The sequence below is a fragment of the Oncorhynchus clarkii genome, chromosome 6 (assembly GCF_045791955.1).
Source record: "Oncorhynchus clarkii lewisi isolate Uvic-CL-2024 chromosome 6, UVic_Ocla_1.0, whole genome shotgun sequence".
Classification (NCBI taxonomy): Eukaryota; Metazoa; Chordata; class Actinopteri; order Salmoniformes; family Salmonidae; genus Oncorhynchus; species Oncorhynchus clarkii.
In genome coordinates, this window is record NC_092152.1 from 73,890,413 (window position 1) to 73,912,139 (window position 21,727).

Sequence of the window (21,727 nt, forward strand, 5' to 3'; positions counted from 1 at the left end):
CATACAGACTCAAATCTCTGGCCACTTTAATGAATGTAATAAATTGATTTAATAAAAGGTATCACTAGTCACTTTAAATAATGTCACTTTAATAAGGTCTACATATCCTACATTACTCATTTCATATGTACAGTTGAAGTCGGAAGTTTACATACACCTTAGCCAAATATATTTCAACTCAGTTTTTCACAATTCCTGACATTTAATCCTAGTAAAAATTCCCTGTCTTTGGTCAGTTAGGATCAGCACTTTATTTTAAGAATGTGAAATGTCAGAATAATAGTAGAGAGAATGATTTATTTCAGCTTTTATTTCTTTCATCACATTCCCAGTGGGTCAGAAGTTTACATACACTCAATTAGTATTTGGTAGCATTGCCTTTAAATGTTTTAACTTGGGTCAAACATTGTGGGTAGCCTTCCACAAGCTTTCCACAATAAGTTGGGTGCACTTTGGCCCATTCCTCCTGACAGAGCTGGTGTAACTGAGTCAGGTTTGTAGGCCTCCTTGCTCACACACACTTTTTCATTTCTTTCCACACATTTTCTATGGGATTGAGGTCAGGGCTTTGTGATGGCCACTCCAATACCTTGACTTTGTTGTCCTTAAGCCATTTCACCACAACTTTGGAAGTATGCTTGGGGTCATTGTCTATTTGGAAGATCCATTTGAGACCAAGCTGTAACTTCCTGACTGATGTCTTGAGATGTTGCTTCAATATATCCACATAATTTTCCTACCTCATGATGCCATCTATTTTGTGAAGTGCACCAGTTCCTCCTGCTGCAAAACACCCCCACAACATGATGATGCCACCCCCAGTGCTTCACGGTTGGTATGGTGTTCTTCGGTTTGCAAGCCTCCCCCTTTTTCCTCCAAACATAATGATGGTAATTATGGCCAAACAGTTCTATTTTTGTTTCGTCAGACCACAGGACATTTCTCTAAAAAGTACGATCTTTGTCCCCATGTGCAGTTGCAAACCATAGTCTGGCTTTTTTATGGCGGTTTTGGAGCAGTGGCTTCTTCCTTGCTGAGCGGCTTTTCAGGTTATGTCGATATAGGACTCGTTTTACTGTGGATATAGATACCTTTGTACCTGTTTCCTCCAGCATCTTCACAAGGTCCTCTGCTGCTGTTCTGGGATTGATTTGCACTTTTCGCACCAAAGTACATTCATCTCAAACTATAGTTTGTTAACAATAAATTTGTGGAGGGGTTGAAAAACAAGTTAATGACTCCAACCTAAGTGTATGTAAACTTCCGACTTCCGACACTTACTGCATCGTGCCTATGTCACACGGCCATCGATCATCCATATATTTATATGTACATATTCTTATTCATCCCTTTACATTTGTGTGTATAAGGTTGTCGTTGTGAATTTGTTAGATTACTTGTTAGATATTACTGCACTGTCAGAACTAGAAGCACAAGCATTCCGCTACACTCACATTAACATCTGCTGACCAATAAAATTTGATTTGATTTGGTCAGTCTTGACTGATTTTGATAATGGTGAGGGTCAATGGATGCTTTGTGTTAACTGTGTGTGGGTGTATTACAAAGTGTTGCAATAGTAATCAAGGGCTCTTCAATTATTGCGTAACAAACCCTTTGTTAATGTGATAAAGAAATCACATCTGTGAAAGACTGCTGGCCTTAATTTGATATTGATTACAAACAGTCTCACCACCCTGCTCTACAAACACTATATCTAGGAGTGAGGTTATATAAAGAAATATAAACGGCCGCGGGAAGATGTGAATTTTTCTCCCAGCGCTGCTGACTGCTCTTTTGGTTCACTCTTACAGAAATAATGAAGTCTCAGAGATTTATTTTTTTAAATACATGTTTTATTTAATTCTGATTTGTTGGGGTGCTGAGGCTACTTCCCACAGCTATGGCCGTTTTATTTCCGGCTGTGGGTTTTAGTAGAGCTGGGAAATATGGACAAAAATCCATATCCAGATAATTCAGTAAATTGATCATAACGGTAAATTAAACAATACGTTTATAACATTAATGTGCATCAGTTTTTTTTATATTAGTAGTTATTGCAACATTAGTAGTAGTAGTAGAAATTTCATCTATCAATTGTCCCATTAACAGTCACTCATGTTAGGAAACTTATTTAATTTTAAATCACATCAAATTTTATTTGTCATACACACATTGGTTAGCAGATGTTAATGCAAGTGTAGCGAAATGCTTGTGCTTCTAGTTCCGACCATTCAGTAATGTCTAACAATTTCACAACTACCTAATACACACAGGTGTAAAGGAATGAATAAGAATATGTACATTAAAATATATATGGACGAGCGATGGCCGAACGGCAGAGGCAAGATGCAGTAGATGGTATAGAGTACAGTATATACATTTGAGATGATTAGTGTAGGGTATGTAAACCATTATATAAAGTGGTATAGTTTTAAAGTGACTAGTGATACATTTATTACATCCTATTTTTTTTTATCATTAAAGAGGCCAGAGATTGAGTCAGTATGTTGGCAGCAGCCACTCAATGTTAGTGATGATAGTGGGGTGAACAGGCAGTGGCTCGGGTGGTTGTTGTCCTTGATGATCTTTTTGGCCTTCCTGTGATATCGGGAGGTGTAGGTGTCCTGGAGGGCAGGTAGTTTGCCCCCGGTGATGCGTTGTGCAGATCTCACTACCCTCTGGAGAGCCTTGCGGTTGTGGGCGAGCAGTTGCCGTATCAGGCGGTGATACAGCCCGACAGGATGCTCTCGATTGTGCATCTGTAAAAGTTTGAGTGTTTTTGGTGACAAGCCAAATTTCTTCAGCCTCCTGAGGTTGAAGAGGCCCTGCTGCGCCTTCTTTACCACGGTATCTGTGTGGGTGGACCATTTCAGTTTGTCTGTGATGTGTACGCGAAGGAACTTAAAACTTTTCACCTTCTCCACTACTGTCCCGTCGATGTGGACACCCTCTGCTGTTTCCTGAAGTCCACGATCATCTCCTTAGTTTTGTTGAGTGTGAGGTTATTTTCCTGACACCACACTCCGAGGGCCCTCACCTCCTCCCTGTAGGCCGTCTCATCGTTGTTGGTAATCAAGCCTACCACTGTAGTGTCGTCTGCAAACTTGATGATTTGAGTTGGAGGCCTGCATGGCCACGCAGTCATGGGTGAACAGGGAGTACAGGAGAGGGCTGAGAACGCACCCTTGTGGGGCCCCAGTGTTGAGGATCAGCGGGGTGGAGATGTTGTTTCCTACCCTCACCATCTGGGGGTGGCGAGTCAGGAAGTCCAGGACCCAGTTGCACAGGGCGGGGTCGAGACTCTGGGTCTCAAGCTTAATGACGAGTTTGGAGGGTACTATGGTGTTGAATGCTGAGCTATTGTCAATGAACAGCATTCTTACATACGTATTTCTCTTGTCCAGGTGGGATAGTGCAGTGTGATTGCGATTGTGTCGTCTGTGGACCTATTGGGGCGGTAAGCAAATTGGGGTGGGTCTAGGGTGTCAGGTAGGGTGGAGGTGATATGATCCTTGACTAGTCTCTCAAAGCACTTCATGATGACTGAGGTGAGTGCTAGGATAGTCATTTATCTCAGTTACCTTAGCTTTCTTGGGAACTGGAACAATGGTGGCACTCACCCCCACTCACCCTCTTAAAACATGTGGAAACAACAGACAGGGATAAGGATTGATTGAATATGTTTGTAAACACACCAGCCAGCTGGTCTGCGCATGCTCTGAGGACACGGCTAGGGATGCCGTCTGGGCCGGCAGCCTTGCGAGGGTTAACACGTTTAAATGCTTTACTCACGTTGGCTGCGGTGAAGCAGAGCTCGCAGGTTTTGGTAGCGGGCCGTGTCGTTGGCACTGTATTAACTTCAAAGTGAGCAAAGAAGTTGTTTAGTTTGTCTGGGAGCAGGACATTGTGGTCTGCGACAGGGCTGGTTTTATTTTTGTTGTCCGTGATTGACTGTAGACCCTGCCACATACCTCTCGTGTCTGAGCCATTGAATTGCGACTCTACTTTGTCTTTATACTGACGCTTAGCTTGTTTGATTGCCTTGCGGAGGGAATAGCTACACTGTTTGTTTTCGGTCATGTTACCGGTCGCCTTGCCCTGATTAAAAGCAGTGGATCGCGCTTTCAGTTTTGCACGAATGCTGCCATCAATCCACTGTTTCTGGTTGGGGAAGGTTTTAATAGTTGCTGTGGGTACAACATCACCGATGCACTTGCTAATAAACTTGCTCACCGACTCAGCGTATTCATCAATGTCCACGTGATCGACGCAATCTTGAAGCATGGAATCAGATTAGTCGGACCAGTGTTGAATAGACCTGAGCATGGGCGCTTCCTGTTTTAGTTTCTCTCTATAGGCTGGGAGCAACAAAATGAAGTCATGGTCAAATTTTCCGAAGGGAGGGCGGGGCAGGGCTTTGTATGCGTTGCGGAAGTTAGAGTAACAATGGTCCAGGATTTTTTCTGTCCAGGTAGCGCTTTCGATATGCTGATAAAATTTAGGGAGTCTTGTTTTCAGATTAGCCTTGTTAAAATCCCCAGCTACAATGAATGCAGCCTCAGGATATGTGGTTTTCAGTTTACATAGAGTCCAATGAAGTTCATTCAGGGCCATCGATGTGTCTGCTTGGGGGGGATATATACGGCTGTGATTTATAGTCGAAGTGAATTCTCTTGGCAGATAATGCGGTCGACATTTGATTGTAAGGAATTCTAGGTCAGGTGAGCAAAAGGACTTGAGTTCCTGTATGTTGTTATGATCACACCACGTCTCGTTAATCATAAGGCATACCCACCCGCCCTTCTTACCAGAGAGATGTTTGTTTCTGTTGGCGCGATGCGTGAAGAAACCAGGTGCCTGTACCGACTCTGATAGCGTGTCTCGAGTGAGCCATGTTTCTGTGAAACAAAGAACTTTACAGTCTCTGATGTCTCTCTGGAAGGCAACCCTTGCTCGGATTTCGTCTACCTTGTTGTCAAGAGACTGGACGTTGGCGAGTAGTAAACTCGGGAGCAGTGCTCGATGTGCCTGTCTACAGAGCCTGACCAGAAGACCACTTCTTCTGCCCCCGCCGTTGTTTTGGGTCGCCGGCTGGGATCCGATCCATTGTCCTGGGTGGTGGTCCAAACTGAGTATCCGCTTCGGGAAAGTCGTATTCCTCGTCGTAATGTTGGTATGTTGACGTTGCTCTTATATCCAATAGTTCCTCCTGGCTGTATGTGATGAAACTTAAGATTTCCTGGGTTAACAATGTAAGAAATAATACATTAAAAAACATAATACTGCATAGTTTCCTGAGAATACGAAGCGACCATTTCTGTCGGCGCCGGATGCACTAAACCTCACATTTCTCTAGTAGGACCCTATAGGTTATTTATCATAATGAACAATATCAGCCAAATGCCCATGATAAGTGGACGGTGCTGCTGCTATAGTATGCAGTGGACTCCTATATGCTTATGGAAGGTCATGTCTGCCCAGTTTGCAGCTGTGTAAAAACAGTCTATACAGTAGAAAACACATACTGTATGCATAATATTGATGTCGGTATATTCATTCATGTACTCATAGTTAGATCATTTTATTTCGGAGGAAATAAATACAGCTCTGCTCTCTGGAAGCTCAGTTGTGACTAGTTCACTGACTGATCTGTCTATACAGGTGTGTATAGTTTCCTGAGAATACGAAGCGACCATTTCTGTCGGCGCCGGATATGCTGAGATCATGTTCTCAGCATATCCGGCATCCGGCGCCGACAGAAATGGTCGCTTCGTATTCTCAGGAAACTATACACACCTGTTCTGAAGGCCCCAGAGTCTGCAACACCACAGAGCAAGCGGCACCATGAAGACCAAGGAGCTCTCCAAACAGGTCAGGGACAAATTTGTGGAGAAGTACAGATCAGGATTGGGTTATAAAAAAAATATCAAACTTTGAACATCCCACGGAGCCACATTTAAATCCATCATAAAAGAATGGAAAGAATATGGCACCACAACAAACCTGCCATGAGAGGGCTGCCCACCAAAACTCACGGACCAGGCAAGGAGGGCATTAATCAGAGAGGCAACAAAGAGACCGAAGATAACCCTGAAGGAGCTGCAAAGCTCCACAGTGGAGATGGTAGCATCTGTCCATAGGACCACTTTAAGCCGTACACTCCACAGAGCTGGGTTTCACAGAAGAGTGTCCAGAAAAAAGCCATTGTTTAAAGAAAAAAATAAGCAAACACGTTTGGTGTTCACCAAAGGGCATGTTGGAGACTTTCCAAACATATGGAAGAAAGTACTCTGGTCAGATGAGACAAAAATGTTGCTTTTTGGCCATCAAGGAAAACGCTATTTCTGGTGCAAACCCAACACCTCTCATCACCTCGAACACCCTCCCATGTTTTTCATCGGCAGGGACTGGGAAACTGGTCAGAATTGAAGGAATGATGGATGGCGCTAAATACAGGGAAATTTGAGGGAAACCTGTTTCAGTCTTCCAGAGATTTGAGACTGGGACTGAAGTTCACCTTCCAGCAGGACAATGACCATAAGCATACTGCTAAAGAAACACTCGAGTGGTTTAAGGGGAAACATTTAAATGTCTTGGAATGGCCTAGTCAAAGCCCAGACCTCAATCCAATTGAGAATCTGTGGTATGACTTAAAGATTGCTGTACACCAGCGGAACCCATCCATCTTGAAGGAGCTGGAGCAGTTTTGCCTTGAAGAACGGGCAGAAACCCCAGTGGCTAGATATGTGCCAAGCTTATAGAGACACCCCGAGAGACTTACAGCTGTAATTGCTGCGAAAGGTACCCATAAAAATTATTATGCTGATTCATGATTTTGAATGGCTGAGAAAAGCTGCCTGTCTGTCTTGTCCTGACTCCGGACATGTTCATTACCATAGGACAGCTGGATATCGAATTTCAATGTTGAAACAATGTTGCGAATGTTGGAGAGACAGACCAAGGTTATTACTATTCTCCGCTGTTGAAACCCCAATGCTAGTCTAAAAGAAATGGAAGATAATGTCTAGATGCTTTTTTACAGTGTATATGTTGTATATATAAATTGCTTGGCTGGGTTGATGAGACACTGGATTGCACAGTCAGATGGAACAGAGTAAATAGGCACTTCGGCGTCATATATTTAGCCAGTGGTATTTTGTGGAATAGCCACCGTCTGGAATGTGATTTTTAACCAATCAGCATCTAGGATTAGACCTACCTGTTGTATGATCTACTGTATTGTACTGCACTGCACTCTTGGGATTATTTAAGGGTTTTGAGTGTGTAGATCATAATATTTCTATGATGTACTTGCTGAGATTTCTATGAGTCGGTGTCAGTAGTTCATTGGCTAGCGTACAGAGTGATCATTATGGCTCCATGATCAGTGCCGTGGTGGTGGTCGCAGGGCATGGGAGGGCCGTGAGAGGGGTCCAGAGCCAGACCCTAGCAGGCTGCTGTGGGTTGAGAGGTCCTGGGCTAGGGCACTTAGCCAGCTCGCCTCAGCCTGGCCTGGCTCTGCTAACAGAGGGGTTATGAAACCAGAAATGGGGATGTGGTTGGCTGCACTGACTGGAAACAATGCTCTCTTCTTTCTTTCCTTTTAATTTTCTTTCCTCCTCCAGTGTTTTCTTTTTGTCTCCATTTTAGAAAAATGCTTTACTCGCATGCACAGGGAGTTATTGATTATTCAGTATGGGAAGGAAGGAACACTTATGATATTGAATGTGCAAACAGTGGTTCTCATGTCCATAACTAGCTACATCTTGAGAGAACAGAACATTACCCAGTCTGATTGATTCAACCTAGATATTGACTTTTAATTATGAATTGTCCATGAATATCACTGTCCAGGGACCATTCTGTGTGTGTGTGTGTGTGTGTGTGTGTGTGTGTGTGTGTGTGTGTGTGTGTGTGTGTGTGTGTGTGTGTGTGTGTGTGTGTGTGTGTGTGTGTGTGTGTGTGTGTGTGTGTGTGTGTGTGTGTGTGTGTGTGTGTGTGTGTGTGTGTGTGTGTGATGTAACAAAATGGATGGCTCCACTTGTGTGTATGTGACACAGCATTTGTAGAAGTGAATGTGAAACACTTGTATGTGACAAGGGCCTGGCTTCCGACCCACGCTTTCGCTCTCGCCTACACTTCCTGTGTTTATCATAAACAAGCTATGATAAAGTAAAGAGCTGAAAACAGCCTGAGATAACATCCTGTAAATGTCATTATCTTTCGACAGCTCTCCCTGCTGCACAAAGCTAATCCAATACCACTGGATGATGCTACTGGGGTTGAGGGAGGAGGGGGAGATGGGAGGCAGATCTAATTTGACGACAGTGCATTACTGTACATATATGTCAGCTATGAGGAAGTGCAGACATGGTTCTGTTGTGTGGTGAGTTGGTTGACTCTGGTAGCCTGGTTAAACGAGACTGAATGCAGCGCCCTGAGTGAAATGCACTTATTTGCTTGATATACAGTGCCTTCAGAAAGTTTTTACACCCCTTGATTTATTCCACATTTTGTTGTGTTACAGTCTGAATGTAAAATGGATTACAGTGAGATTTTGTGTCACTAGGCTACACATAATTTCATTGACATTATGGGGTATTATCTTTTTCAGACATTTTTACAAATGAATAAAAAATGTAAAGCTGAAATGTTTTGACTCTAAGTGTTCAACCATTTGTTATGGTAAGCCTAAATAGGTTAAGAATTAAAAATGTGCTGAACAATTCACATAATAAGTTGCATGGACTCCTTCAGTGTGCAATAATAGTGTTTAGCATAATTTTTGAAATACTACCTCATCTCTGTACCCCAAGCATACAATTATAGGTCCCTCATTCGAGCAATGAATTTCAAACACAGATTCAACCACAAAGACCAGGGAGGTTTTCCAATGCCTCGCAAAGAAAGGAAGGTCTGTTTTTTTTCTTAGCAACTCTGCCTAGAAGGCCATCATCCCAGAGTCGCCTCTTCACTGACGTTGAGACGGGTGTTTTGCGGGTACTATTTAATGAAGCTGCCAGTTGCGTCTGTTTCTCAAACTAGACAATCTAATGTACTAGTCCTCTTGCTCAGTTGTGCACCGAGGCCTCCCGCTCCTCTTTCTATTCTATTTATAGCCAGTTTGTGCTGCTCTGTGAAGGGAGTTGTACACTGCGTTGTATGAGATCTTCAGTTTCTTGGCAATTTCTCGCATGGAATAGCCTTAATTTCTCAGAACAAGAATAGACTGACGGGTTTCAGAAGAAAGTTCTTTGTTTCTGGCCATTTTGAGCCCGTAATCGAACTCACAAATGCTGATGCTCCAGATACTCAACTAGTCTAAAGAAGGCCAGTTTTATTGCTTCTTTAAAACGTCTTAGGGCTAGAAGCCCAACTTCTGGGGGGAAATTGGAGGGCGCGCAATTCAAATAAATAATCATACAAATTATGGATATTACACATTTAGGTACATACAAGTGTCTTATCAGTTAAAAGCTTAAAGTCTTGTTCATCTAACTGCATTGTCCGATTTACAATATGCTTTACAGCGAAAGCATGCCATGCGATTGTTTGAGGACGGCGCCCCACATCAAAATATTTTTTCAACCAGCACAAGCTTCATAAAATCACAAATGCCGATTTTTAAATATTCACTTTTTGAAAATGTTCCTCTGATTTGCAATCCAAAGGGTCCCAGCTAAAATATTCATGGTCGTTTTGTTAGATAAACTCCTTCTTTATATCCCAAAAGGTCTGTTTAGTTGGCGCCATCGATTTGAGTAATCCACTCATTCAACATGCAGAGAAAGGAATCCAAAAAGCTACCGCAAAACTTTGTTAAAACAAGTCAAAATACATTACTATTTAATCCTCCGGTATCCTAAAATGTAATTAAACTACATTTCATACGGAAAGAAGTATGTTCAATAGAAAAGCAAAATTAGCAGTTGTGCGTCCTCTTCGTTGCGCGCGCGCTGACTGATTTCCAACTCTGACTCCCATTACTAAAACTCAAAATTCTTCCTTGTTTGGGAAGAAACAAGCCTGAAACAAAGACTGGAGACATCTAGTGGAAGCCATTGGAATTGCAATCTGGGAGCTGGATTTGGATATGACCCTATACGTTTCGTTGGAAGAGAAGGGCTCTGAAAAACCGGTTGGTTTTTCTTTGGATTTTCTCCTACCATATTCAAACTCAATTGTGTTATAGTCTCATACATGACTAACATTTCTACAAACTGAGTAACAGGCAGTTTACTTTTGGCACGTCAGTCAGACAGGAAGTGGAGAAAAATAGACCCTAGCCTGAAGAAGTTTTTAATCAGAATAACAGTTTTCAGCTGTGCTAATATAATTGCAAAAGGGTTTTCTAATGATCAATTAGCCTTTTTAAAATTATAAACTTGGATTAGTTAACACAACGTGCCATTGGAACACAGGAGTGATGGTTGCTGATAATGGGCCTTTGTACTAGAGGTCGACCGATTATGATTTTTCAACGCCGATAACGATTTTATTGGAGGACCAAAAAAGCCGATACCGATTTAATGGGCCGATTTTTTTTATTTTTTTTACAATTACAAATTAAAATTTTATTTGTAATAATGACAATTTACAACAATACTGAATGAACACTTATTTTAACTTCATATAATACATCAATAAAATCAATTTAGCCTCAAGTAAATAATGAAACATGTTCAATTTGGTTTAAATAATGCAAAAACAAAGTGTTGGAGAAGAAAGTAAAAGTGCAATGTGTAAATGTGCTTTGTAAGAAAGCTAACATTTCAGTTCCTTGCTCAGAACATGAGAACATATGAAAGTTGGTGGTTCCTTTTAACATGAGTCTTCAATATTCCCAGGTAAGAAGTTTTAGGTTGTAGTTATTATGGGAATTATAGGACTATTTCCCTCCTATACCATTTGTATTTCATTAACCTTTGACTATTGGATGTTCTTATAGGCACTTTAGTATTGCCAGTGTAACAGTATGGCTTCCGTCCCTCTCTTCACTCCTCCCTGGGCTCGAACCAGCAACACAACGACAACAGCCACCATCAAAGCATCGTTACCCATGCAGAGCAAGGGGAACAACTACTAGAAAGCTCAGAGCGAGTGACGTTTGAAACGCTATTAGCGCGCTAACTAGCTAGCCATTTCAGTTCGGTTACACCAGCCTCATCTCGGGAGTTGATAGGCTTGAAGTCCTAAACAGCGCAATGCTAGACGCACAACGAAGAGCTGCTGGCAAAACGCACGAAAGTGCTGTTTGAATGAATGTTTACGCGCCTGCTTCTGCCTACCACCGCTCAGTTAGATAATTGTATGCTTGTATGCTCAGTCAGATTATATGCAACACAGGACATGCTAGATAATATCTAGTAATATCATCAACCATGTGTAGTTAACTAGTGATTATGATTGATTGTTTTTTATAAGATAAGTTTAATGCTAACTAGCAATTTACCTTGGCTTACTGCATTCGCGTAACAGGCAGTCTCCTTGTGGAGTGCAATGAGAGAGAGGCAGGTCGTTATTGCGTTGGACTAGTTAACTGTAAGGTTGCAAGATTGGATCCCCTGAGCTGACAAGGTGAAAATCGGTCGTTCCGCCCCTGAATGAGGCAGTTAACCCACAGTTCCAAGGCCTTCATTGAAAATAACAATGTGTTCTTAACTGACTTGCCTAGTTAAATAAAGGTATACTTTTTTTATTTTATTTTTTATCTGCAAATCGGCGCCAAAAGATACCGATTTCCGATTGTTATGAAAACTTGAAATCGGCCCTAATTAATCGGCCATTCCGATTAATCGGTCGACCTCTACTCTGTTAACCTATGTAGATATTCCATAAAAAATATGCTGTTTCCAGTTACTATAGTCATTTACAACATTAACAATGTCTACACTGTATTTCTGATAAATTTGATGCTATTTTAATGGACAAAAATGTTGCTTTTCTTTTAAAAAACAAAGACCTTTCTAAGTTACCCCAAACCTTTGAACGATAGTGTACATTTAAAAGTGAAAAATAATGGAATTGCCCAGCTGTGGCTTACTCTGCCACATAAAAATGTAGTATGAAAGGTGGTCTTCTGCACCACAATCCCACCAGCTCAAATATAGTTTGCTCCCCTTCAAATGTTGTGGCAACTTTTTTCATTTCCTAGCCCTCACATGTTGCGAGGCCGAAGAGAAGACAACATCCAGTCCCTTGAACATCACGTCCTCTATTATCTTGTGTTAATGCACGTTTCCAGTTTGCGACAGCAACCATGTGCGTTCCCAATCTCGGTGGCTGGGCTCTGGGTTGGTGATGACGTCTGTGGTTTTGTGCTGCTCCAGGAGTCAAATGACACCAGTTTGCGAGACCTCTGTGAGAATGCCTCGATTTGCCTCAGCTCTTTCAGAGAAAGGCCTCCCCGACAATGCAGTGCAGTTACTGCTATTCATCCTGTTCTTGAGAGACTCCAGCCTATTCAAGCCTGGCCGCTATTCCAGCACTGCTCCGCACGACTCCACTCAGCGGCGGAGACAGACAGAGATCCACTGCATCTGTCCTTTGCCATGACAACTTTAGAATTGAAACATAAAGCGTTTGTTGGGCTGGGAGCTGTAATATCAAGCCGTTGTCTCACAAACAAGCGCTCTATGGCGGTGTTAAATGGCTGCCTCTGGACAAAACATCCTGGAATGATCAGTACTAGTATCCTACTGTCCGACTGAGACGGACCTATTCACTGATCGTTAACATCGTGGGGAACTGGGCCATCTGCCCCAGTACGAGGCTGCTCTCCAAATGTCTTCATTATTTCCTCACTGTCCTGACCTCCTAACATTGGAATGCACACAATGAAAGTGATCCCAGTTTAACCAACACACAGAGTAAGCTACAAAGTCACTGAAAAGCAAGAAAAAGCATAAACTGTTTTATCACCACCCCCTGAGCTGCCTGGCTTAAGTTAAGTGAACAGGAAGATGCGCAGATTTTTAAATTTATTTTTCCTTTATTTAACTAGGCAAGTCAGTTAATTCTTATTTTCAATGACGGCCTATGTTTCAATGACGGCCTGGGTTAACTGCCTGTTCAGGGGCAGAACGACAGATTTGTACCTTCTCAGCTCGGGGATATGAACTTGCAACCTTTCGGTTATTAGTCCAACGCTCTAACCACTAGGCTACCCTGCCGCCCCAGGGAAGGAGAACCATCATCCTGTGTTTCATTCATTGATAAGCAGAAGTTCCCTGGAGCCTTCTAGATAAGTCTCCCCTGACTGCTCTCTGAGATATACTGTCTCAGTGCCGTTTCACCGTCCCTTTGTCCCAGAACCATTCTCTAACAGTACCACCCTTAATGGTCTATTTGGACTTCCCTCACAGTTGTGGCTCATTGTCAATCTCTGCCTCTGGATCTCTCACTGTGGACTATGGAACCTTGACCTGTTCACCGGATGTGCTACCTGTCCCAGACCTGCTGTTTTCAACTCTCTAGAGACAGCAGGTGCGGTAGAGATACTCTTAATGATCGGCTATGAAAAGCCAACCGACATTTACTCCTGAGGTGTTGACTTGCTGCACCCTCGCCAACTACTGTGATTGTTATTATTTATTATTATTTATTATTATTATTATTATTTGACCATGCTGGTCATTTATGAACATTTGAACATCTTGGCCATGTTCTGTTATAATCTCCACCCTGCACAGCCAGAAGAGGACTGGCCACCCCTCATAGCCTGGTTCCTCTCTAGGTTTCTTCCTAGGTTTTGGCCTTTCTAGGGAGTTTTTCCTAGCCACCGTGCTTCTGCACCTGCATTGCTTGCTGTTTGGGGTTTTAGGCTGGGTTTCTGTACAGCACTTTGAGATATCAGCTGATGTACGAAGGGCTATATAAATACATTTGATTTGACTCATAACTGACTCTCTAAGTCTCCCTGTTTAAGGGTGATCACACCAACCAACTGTGCTGCATTATCCAGGAGATGAGTAGTCATGACAAAATGGGACCTTTGGTCCTTTATTGTCTGCCATTGGGGCCTGGTTATCCTTCCATTCACCCTCCCTACTGTTTACTCTGGTTGCATGCATGAGCAGTCATCAAGCCTGTGGGTTGAATGTCTGAAGGAGCTAAATCAGAGAAATGATAGTGTTTTGTTTAGGTGTTCTTTTTGAAGGAGTAATTTCCTTCCTATGAACAGTGTGTATATCATATATCTGAGGGGCCCTGACCTCAAGGCCCCAGCTGTTTTCTAATAGAGAAGACCAGTATGTGCTTTTCCTCATCCTCTGCTTTAACTCCCTAACTCTGTCTGTTAGTCAGACTGCAGGATAGCCTGGGTAGTACAGGATAGGGCTGGGTAAAGGGTTGTTAGTTGTTTGGCAGTAATAGTCTTATAGTAATAAAAGGAACAGTTAAACAGCAAGGCTGTAAATTGCTGACCGGACCTCCATCAACACACGTCCTGTTGTGACAGAGCAAGTTGTCACTCTGACTGGAGCACCCTGAGTGGTTGGCTGGCTGGGATATCCATTCACACAGCCCAACAGGTGTTTCTCCCTCTCTGGCCTTTAGGTACATAACCTCATCCACCTCAGCCTTTGCTATTTTATGGCACATGGCAACTGTTGCAGCAACAATGCTTCATACTATTAGGACAGGTCCAGGAGTCAAGACTATTAGCAACTGCTGAGATGAGGTTTATATTAACTAACTTTATGCAAGCTTAATTTCATATCGTTTCAACCCAGCAACATCTAGCGCCTCCCAAACACACCAACCAGCCTGTTTATGAAGCCAAGAATGTAATCCCTTCTACAAAATGAGAAGTGATATCATTATCAGTCTCTGAGCCCAATGGTTTACGGTCACGCCCATATTGTAGCTGTGCTGTTGTGTTCTGTGATTTTATTACCAGGTGAAACAAAGACCAGCCGCTGGGCCCTCTTTAAACCAACCAGATAAGGATGCCTAGTACGTCCTACTGCGTGCTTGAGACAAGAGCCTCCTGAATGTATTTTTCATTCAGCCTTTTTGTAAATACCACGTAGCCTCTGATTCACTGAGCAAACTTCCTGCGTGACAGGGAGCCAGCGAGGGCAGACCGACTAAGGCAAATCAGACTCCTCATATACTGACTGGCTTTAGTGGCCTCTGCTCTGTGCTCATTAAGACTGGAGCAAAGTACATACTCTGCCCAGCCAATAGATCCTAACAAAACATAGACCTGTTTATTTTCCTACAGTCCATCTTTTAAATGTGTTGTGTATTAAAGTGATAATCTCCTTAAACTCTTGTGAATAATGGATTGCTAAGGTACAATTCTTGGCAGACATAGACTGAGACTCTTGGCTAGCGTTTAAACTCCACAATGCTGAATGTGTTTTGTCAGAGTAAAATTAATAAGATAATTAGAAATTAAGTCGAGACCAGTGTGTTGTTTCATGATGCAAGAGTTCTTCCCTTGACGCTGTATTCTCGAGTAAAGTGCTCCATGGAGAGCTTATTCATTAGAAGGTCTAGGTGTCATCATGGCAGTTCTCTATGGAGCTGTGGCCAAACCGGGACAGAGACTGAGGACTGGGACTGAATACAGACAAACCAGGCTTTCTTGATCGTGGGAACAACTGCAGGGCTTTGGTTGAATGAGGATTGAAGATTCACTCACTTGTGATAATTTACACCCTTGGCTAAACGACAGTCTGTCTTTGTCATATGAAGGGACTCGCTGTACTCTAACTGTGTACAGTTTGGCAGACAGTAATGTAGTTTGAAATCATATCGCTAAACTGTTTTTTTTTAATTCTCACTGCCAGATAAAAATGTAATCTGTTTATTGAAACATAACAAGTTTAGTGAGTGTGCATCAACATTTTCTGACATGTCAACAAGAGAAAGTGCTTTGAAGAGCCATGCCCCTCAAGTGTTGTGGATTGCTATTTCATTCTACTTCTGTCTTGATAAGTGGTTCCAGTAAACTCACCCAGTCTCTCTCTGTTGTCTAATCCCCAGGCCTCTGACAGCTCCAGTGGGTGGAGCTACATTGGGCCCCTCTCTCTACCCGCTCAGCACTGATGGGACAGAATCCTGAATCCTGGAAGAATCCTTGACGACCCCTCTTTCCTTCTCCACCCTCCCAGGCTCCACCCTCTTTCTCCTCCTCTCCTCTTTCCTTAGACTCTCCTCCTCCCCCGGTCTCTTCTCTCAGCGCTGGGATCATTACTCAACCCCACTGAAGAATGGACCATAGTAGCTGGCAAGGATGAACTGGGTCTGCCTGCCAATGCAGAAAGGGAGATAAAAGAGAGAGAAAGAGAGAGCAAGTTCAAAACCTGTGAGTGAAAGAAGAGAGGAACATATTAAAAATGCCCATGAGGGATAACATCGACAACTGCACTTGAGTAGTATGAGCTAGAAAGCCTCAGCAAACCTGCCCACCTGGATGTGTGGATCTGTAGACACACACACACACACACACACACACACGTCTGTCTCAGTCACAGCAGAAGACGGCTCCTACCCTGCCCTACCCTGTGGGGTGGTGTTTTCAGCATTATTCCCTGCCTACCATACCTGTGTAAGGAGTGGTGGAGAGGAAATTTAGCAACTCTTAGAGGACAGTGGAAGCTGACAAAAATGCTTCTATGTTAAAACCAGCAGCCCGTAACCTTTTATCAGGGTTTTAGTAGTGAACAGGTCACCACCACCATGCCGGCTAAAGGGAAGTACCTGTTAAATGACCAGGAGCTGAAACATGAGGCCCTGTACAGGAAGTTCTCCTGTATCAGCCAGTACCAGCCTCTGGTGCTGCTACTGGGCCTCTCCATGCTGTCCTGTGGAGTCCTCATCATCCTCTTCTTCGCCCTGCACCTGGTGAGTTCGTGTGTGTGTTGTGGAATCGCTAGCTAGCGGCCGTTGTGTAAGTGACGTCATCTACCGAGACCTAGAAGTGTGTGTGCACCTACCAATGTATGAAGTGACAGTATGCTACACATCAGAGCCCAGCTTTTTTGAATGACTTAGTAATATCCCCTGTGGGGGTGTGATGTCCTCTCTGGATGAGTTGACCAATAATGGATGAAGATTAGCACATTAAAGACACCATTGTGTGGTGGCAGATAGCCTAGTGGTTAGAGCCTTGGGCCAGTAACCGAAAGGTTGCTGGATCGAATCCCCAAGCTGTCGTTCTGCACCTGAACAAGGCAGTTAATCCTGGTAGGCTGTCATTGTAACTAAGAATTTGTTCAGAAGTAGTATGTTATTTTTCATTGAATAATTGAATAATTGAATAATTGAATAATTGTGTCTAGATATTAGAGGTCGTTGTTTTATGTCTCCTCGAAACAACAGTCAAGGCGTAGCAATACACGAGAGATGATGCTGTTGTTCAAAAGCTTGGGGTCATATTTTTATTTTTGAAAGAAAGGTTTAAAAATAACATCAAATTGATCAGAAATACAGTGTAGACATTGTTAATGTTGTAAAGGACTATTGTAGCTGGAAACGGCTGATTTTAATGGAATATCTACATACAGTGGTTGCTCCACTAAAAGTTTTGTGATTATGCTGTGGGATTTAGAGGTAATTTGTGGTTTAGTAAGGTACCCTGCATCACCCCTTCATTGCTCCGGACCAGCTCAAGAGGGAGTTGGAGCACTGATTATGCTTTTGGGTCCTACTGTGTCTCTGACAATGAATGGGCGGCATAAACCTAAGTAGAAACTGATAATTGTGCACGATCAGTATAACTTACTAAAACTATTGTTACACTAAAGTTTTTTAAATATATTTTTAGGATTATTTTGCTCTTACTGTAGTACTGTAGCCCACTCCCAACTGGTCATGTGGTACAATGCTTGAGTTGTGCAGTGGTCTAAGACACTGCATAGCTGTGAAAGCTGTGTTGCTACAGATGCTGGTTCGATACCTGTGCCGGCCTTGACTGGGAGACCCATGAGATGACTGTAGGTTTTTGATTTCTCTCCCTCTAAAAACAGAAATAAATAAATAACAAACTGGCTTTATTTACAAATTAGTAACAATGTTCAAGAATGGCTTTTTTCTCACACATTTTACGTTATTTGAAAATTAAATCATCCCCAAAATATTGTTATTTTTAAAATAAATTAAACGATTAGTATTATTAATTTAGAATTATATAAATGTCACTTTGGATATTCTCACAGATATATTATTAACCCTGTTATTGGCAGGACAATACATATTGCTCATATTGGTCATGGCTCTGGAGGGGAGCACAATGGGACTGCCTTGCACTTCTCCAGCTGTATCCACTGAAACAGAGGTGGGCGCATGAGGTTCAAAGAACGAGGGCAGGGGGCACGGGATGGGCCGCAGAGCCGCGCACAGAAGACAGACCTAGCCCATGGGGAAGGGGGTAGGGGGGGTGGACCCCCACACCGCCCCACTGGGTAGCACAGAGCAACACTTTAAGGGGCATTGCACTAATAATGGTGCTGACTAGGGAAACGTTCCCCCTGTTCTTAGTGCCAGTCTGCACATTCAAACTAAAACAATGTAATGACTAATGGTGTGAAAAATGCCCCTTAGATATGAATTCAGAGAGCAGATATGATTAAATATTAAGGCATTAGACCTCTCACTAAAGGCGTCACTCAAAAGTTATACTTAAATCCGAACTGGATTTTTAAAAAATTACATGAAAAGCACACATTTGTAAATCCCAAACTCTAAAAGTAATTGGAAAGGTAGATACAAATGATTTGTGACATTGTGGTTATAATAAACAATGTAAACAAGATGCTGTTTTTATTTACAGTAGTGATGGACAGCTGGTGGCATTTTGAAAACAGGTTTTCAAACACTTGTAGACTGATTAGCAGGACAATAGACTCTTTATAACCTGGCTACTGTAGGTGTGAACATCCCCCTACCTGCAAAAATGACATTGCGACCAAAGAGAACAGACGATATGGACATAGTTTTCATCAAGCCTGCTTCTTTCTATGGTGCTACCCGTTCCAGTGTTAGGACCGTAACCATGAGAGGACTTTAAAAATTAGCCGGAGCTGAGAGGATCACCAAAACTAAAGGTATTTTGGTTTCAGTGCGTTTTCTTTAAAAATATCTATTTTGTAGCCGATCAATGTGTAGGCATACTGTGTAATAAAATCGCTAATCAATTAAATAACGGTTAAATAAAGAAATCAAAAATATTGTGTACTAAAAACATGAATGTGTTTTTGCAGAGCATACAAACATGCTGACAACCATCCATGGAGATCAGTGGACAAAGGGCTGGACAACTGGGCACACTGAAAAAACGCATGGTTGCCAAGAAAACGGTTTGTTTTGCTAGATTCTTAAAATGTGTACGCAGCACTTGTGTGTTGGAGTCACTTTTAATTCTAAATTGATCTACTGTTTCTATCATAGGCCACTGTAATTGACGGGGGGCTCAGGGCGGTACCATTCTGCTCATCTGATGAAGGTGCACATGGATCAGATTCAAACTTTGAAGACCAAGATCGAGTCATTGAAGGCAGACCAACAGACAGAGAAACATTATCCGAGGGCAGAGATACGGGAGACAGCTGATGCATTGGTCCAGAGCCAGGCGGCATAGGCGGAGAATGACACGTTGACGAGGGTGAGGAATGGGATGGAGTCACAATCCATGCCAGGCACACCTGTGAGCTCTGGATCTCCACCTCCGACAGGCAGAGTCAACATACCTGGCGGGTTCATCAGGTCGTCGGTTCATCCTGACAGAACTTGACCAACTGCTCACCAGGCACAGCAAGGGTCGTCCGGACCGTTATGCTGTTTTGCTTCAGCCTAATAAACAAATGCAGGTGGCTTATCTTCAAAATGCTTTATTATCCAAATGTAAAGCAGTACTGTATTTCTTCATCAACATCTTTTATTCTTTCGTTAATAAAATAATGATACAAATACTTGATTTTCTGTCAAGCATGGTGGGGGCAATGTGTTGGTTTTGGGTGCTTTGGTGATGGTAAAGTGGGAGATTTGTATAATTGGAGCATAATTGGTGCCAATTTCCTCTTACAACAGGACAATGACCCAAAGCACAGCTAACTATGCAATAACTATTTAGGGAAGAAGCAGTCAGCTGTTATTCTGTCTATAATGGAGTGGCTAGCACAGTCACCAGATCTCAACCCTATTGAGCTGTTGTGGGAGCAGCCTGACCGTAAGAATTTACCATCAACCAATCCAATTTGTGGGAGGTGCTTCAGGAGGCACGGGGTGAGATCTCTTCAGATTACCTCAACAAATTGACAACTAGAATGCCAAAGATTCTTTGACGAAAGCAAAGGACACAATTATTTAAATTTAAAATAATTATAATCTGGTCAACTTGACTATATTTCCTATTCATTTTGAAACTCATTTCATGTATGTTTTCATTGACATTTCATGGACATGTACAGTGGGGCAAAAAAGTATTTAGTCAGCCACCAATTGTGCAAGTTCTCCCACTTAAAAAGATGAGAGGCCTGTAATTTTCATCATAGGTACACTTCAACTATGACAGACAAAATTAGAAAAAAAATCCAGAAAATCACATTGTAGGATTTTTAATGAATTTATTTGCAAATGGTGGAAAATAAGTATTTGGTCACCTACAAACAAGCAAGATTTTTGGCTCTCACAGACCTGTAACTTCTTCTTTAAGAGGCTCCTCTGTCCTCCACTCGTTACCTGTATTAATGGCACCTGTTTGAACTTGTTATCAGCATAAAAGACACCTGTCCACAACCTCAAACAGTCACACTCCAAACTCCACTATGGCCAAGACAAAAGAGCTGTCAAAGGACACCAGAAACAAAATTGTAGACCTGCACCAGGCTGGGAAGACTGAATCTGCAATAGGTAAGCAGCTTGGTTTGAAGAAATCAACTGTGGGAGCAATTATTAGGAAATGGAAGACATTCAAGACCACAGATAATCTCCCTCGATCTGGGGCTCCACGCAAGATCTCACCCCGTGGGGTCAAAATGATCACAAGAACGGTGAGCAAAAATCCCAGAACCACACGGGGGGACCTAGTGAATGACCTGCAGAGAGCTGGGACCAAAGTAACAAAGCCTACCATCAGTAACACACTACGCCGCCAGGGACTCAAATCCTGCAGTGCCAGACGTGTCCCCCTGCTTAAGCCAGTACATGTCCAGGCCCGTCTGAAGTTTGCTAGAGAGCATTTGGATGATCCAGAAGAAGATTGGGAGAATGTCATATGGTCAGATGAAACCAAAATATAACTTTTTGGTAAAAACTCAACTCGTCGTGTTTGGAGGACAAAAAATGCTGAGTTGCATCCAAAGAACACCATACCTACTGTGAAGCATGGGGGTGGAAACATCATGCTTTGGGGCTGTTTTTCTGCAACGGGACCAGGACGACTGATCTGTGTAAAGGAAAGAATGAATGGGGCCATGTATCGTGAGATTTTGAGTGAAAACCTCCTTCCATCAGCATGGCATTGAAGATGAAACGTGGCTGGGTCTTTCAGCATGACAATGATCCCAAACACACCGCCCGGGCAACGAAGGAGTGTCTTCGTAAGAAGCATTTCAAGGTCCTGGAGTGGCCTAGCCAGTCTCCAGATCTCAACCCCATAGAAAATCTTTGGAGGGAATTGAAAGTCCGTGTTACCCAGCAACAGCCCCAAAACATCACTGCTCTAGAGGAGATCTGCATGGAGGAATGGGCCAAAATACCAGCAACAGTGTGTGAA

At 42.7% G+C, this 21,727-nt stretch overlaps 1 protein-coding gene across 4 annotated transcripts in view; it reads left to right on the forward strand.

The window, feature by feature from the left end:
- The window catches only part of LOC139411600 (adenylate cyclase type 2-like), a 77,557-nt gene that overhangs the window by 20,905 nt on the left and 34,925 nt on the right, over positions 1–21,727 (forward strand). For all 4 annotated transcript variants that reach the window (XM_071158165.1, XM_071158163.1, XM_071158162.1 and 1 more), the window contains exon 2: positions 15,997–16,857. In XM_071158165.1, coding sequence (XP_071014266.1) covers positions 16,693–16,857 — 165 coding nt within the window. In that variant the 5' untranslated portion in view covers positions 15,997–16,692. The remainder of the gene's footprint in view (positions 1–15,996; positions 16,858–21,727) is intronic.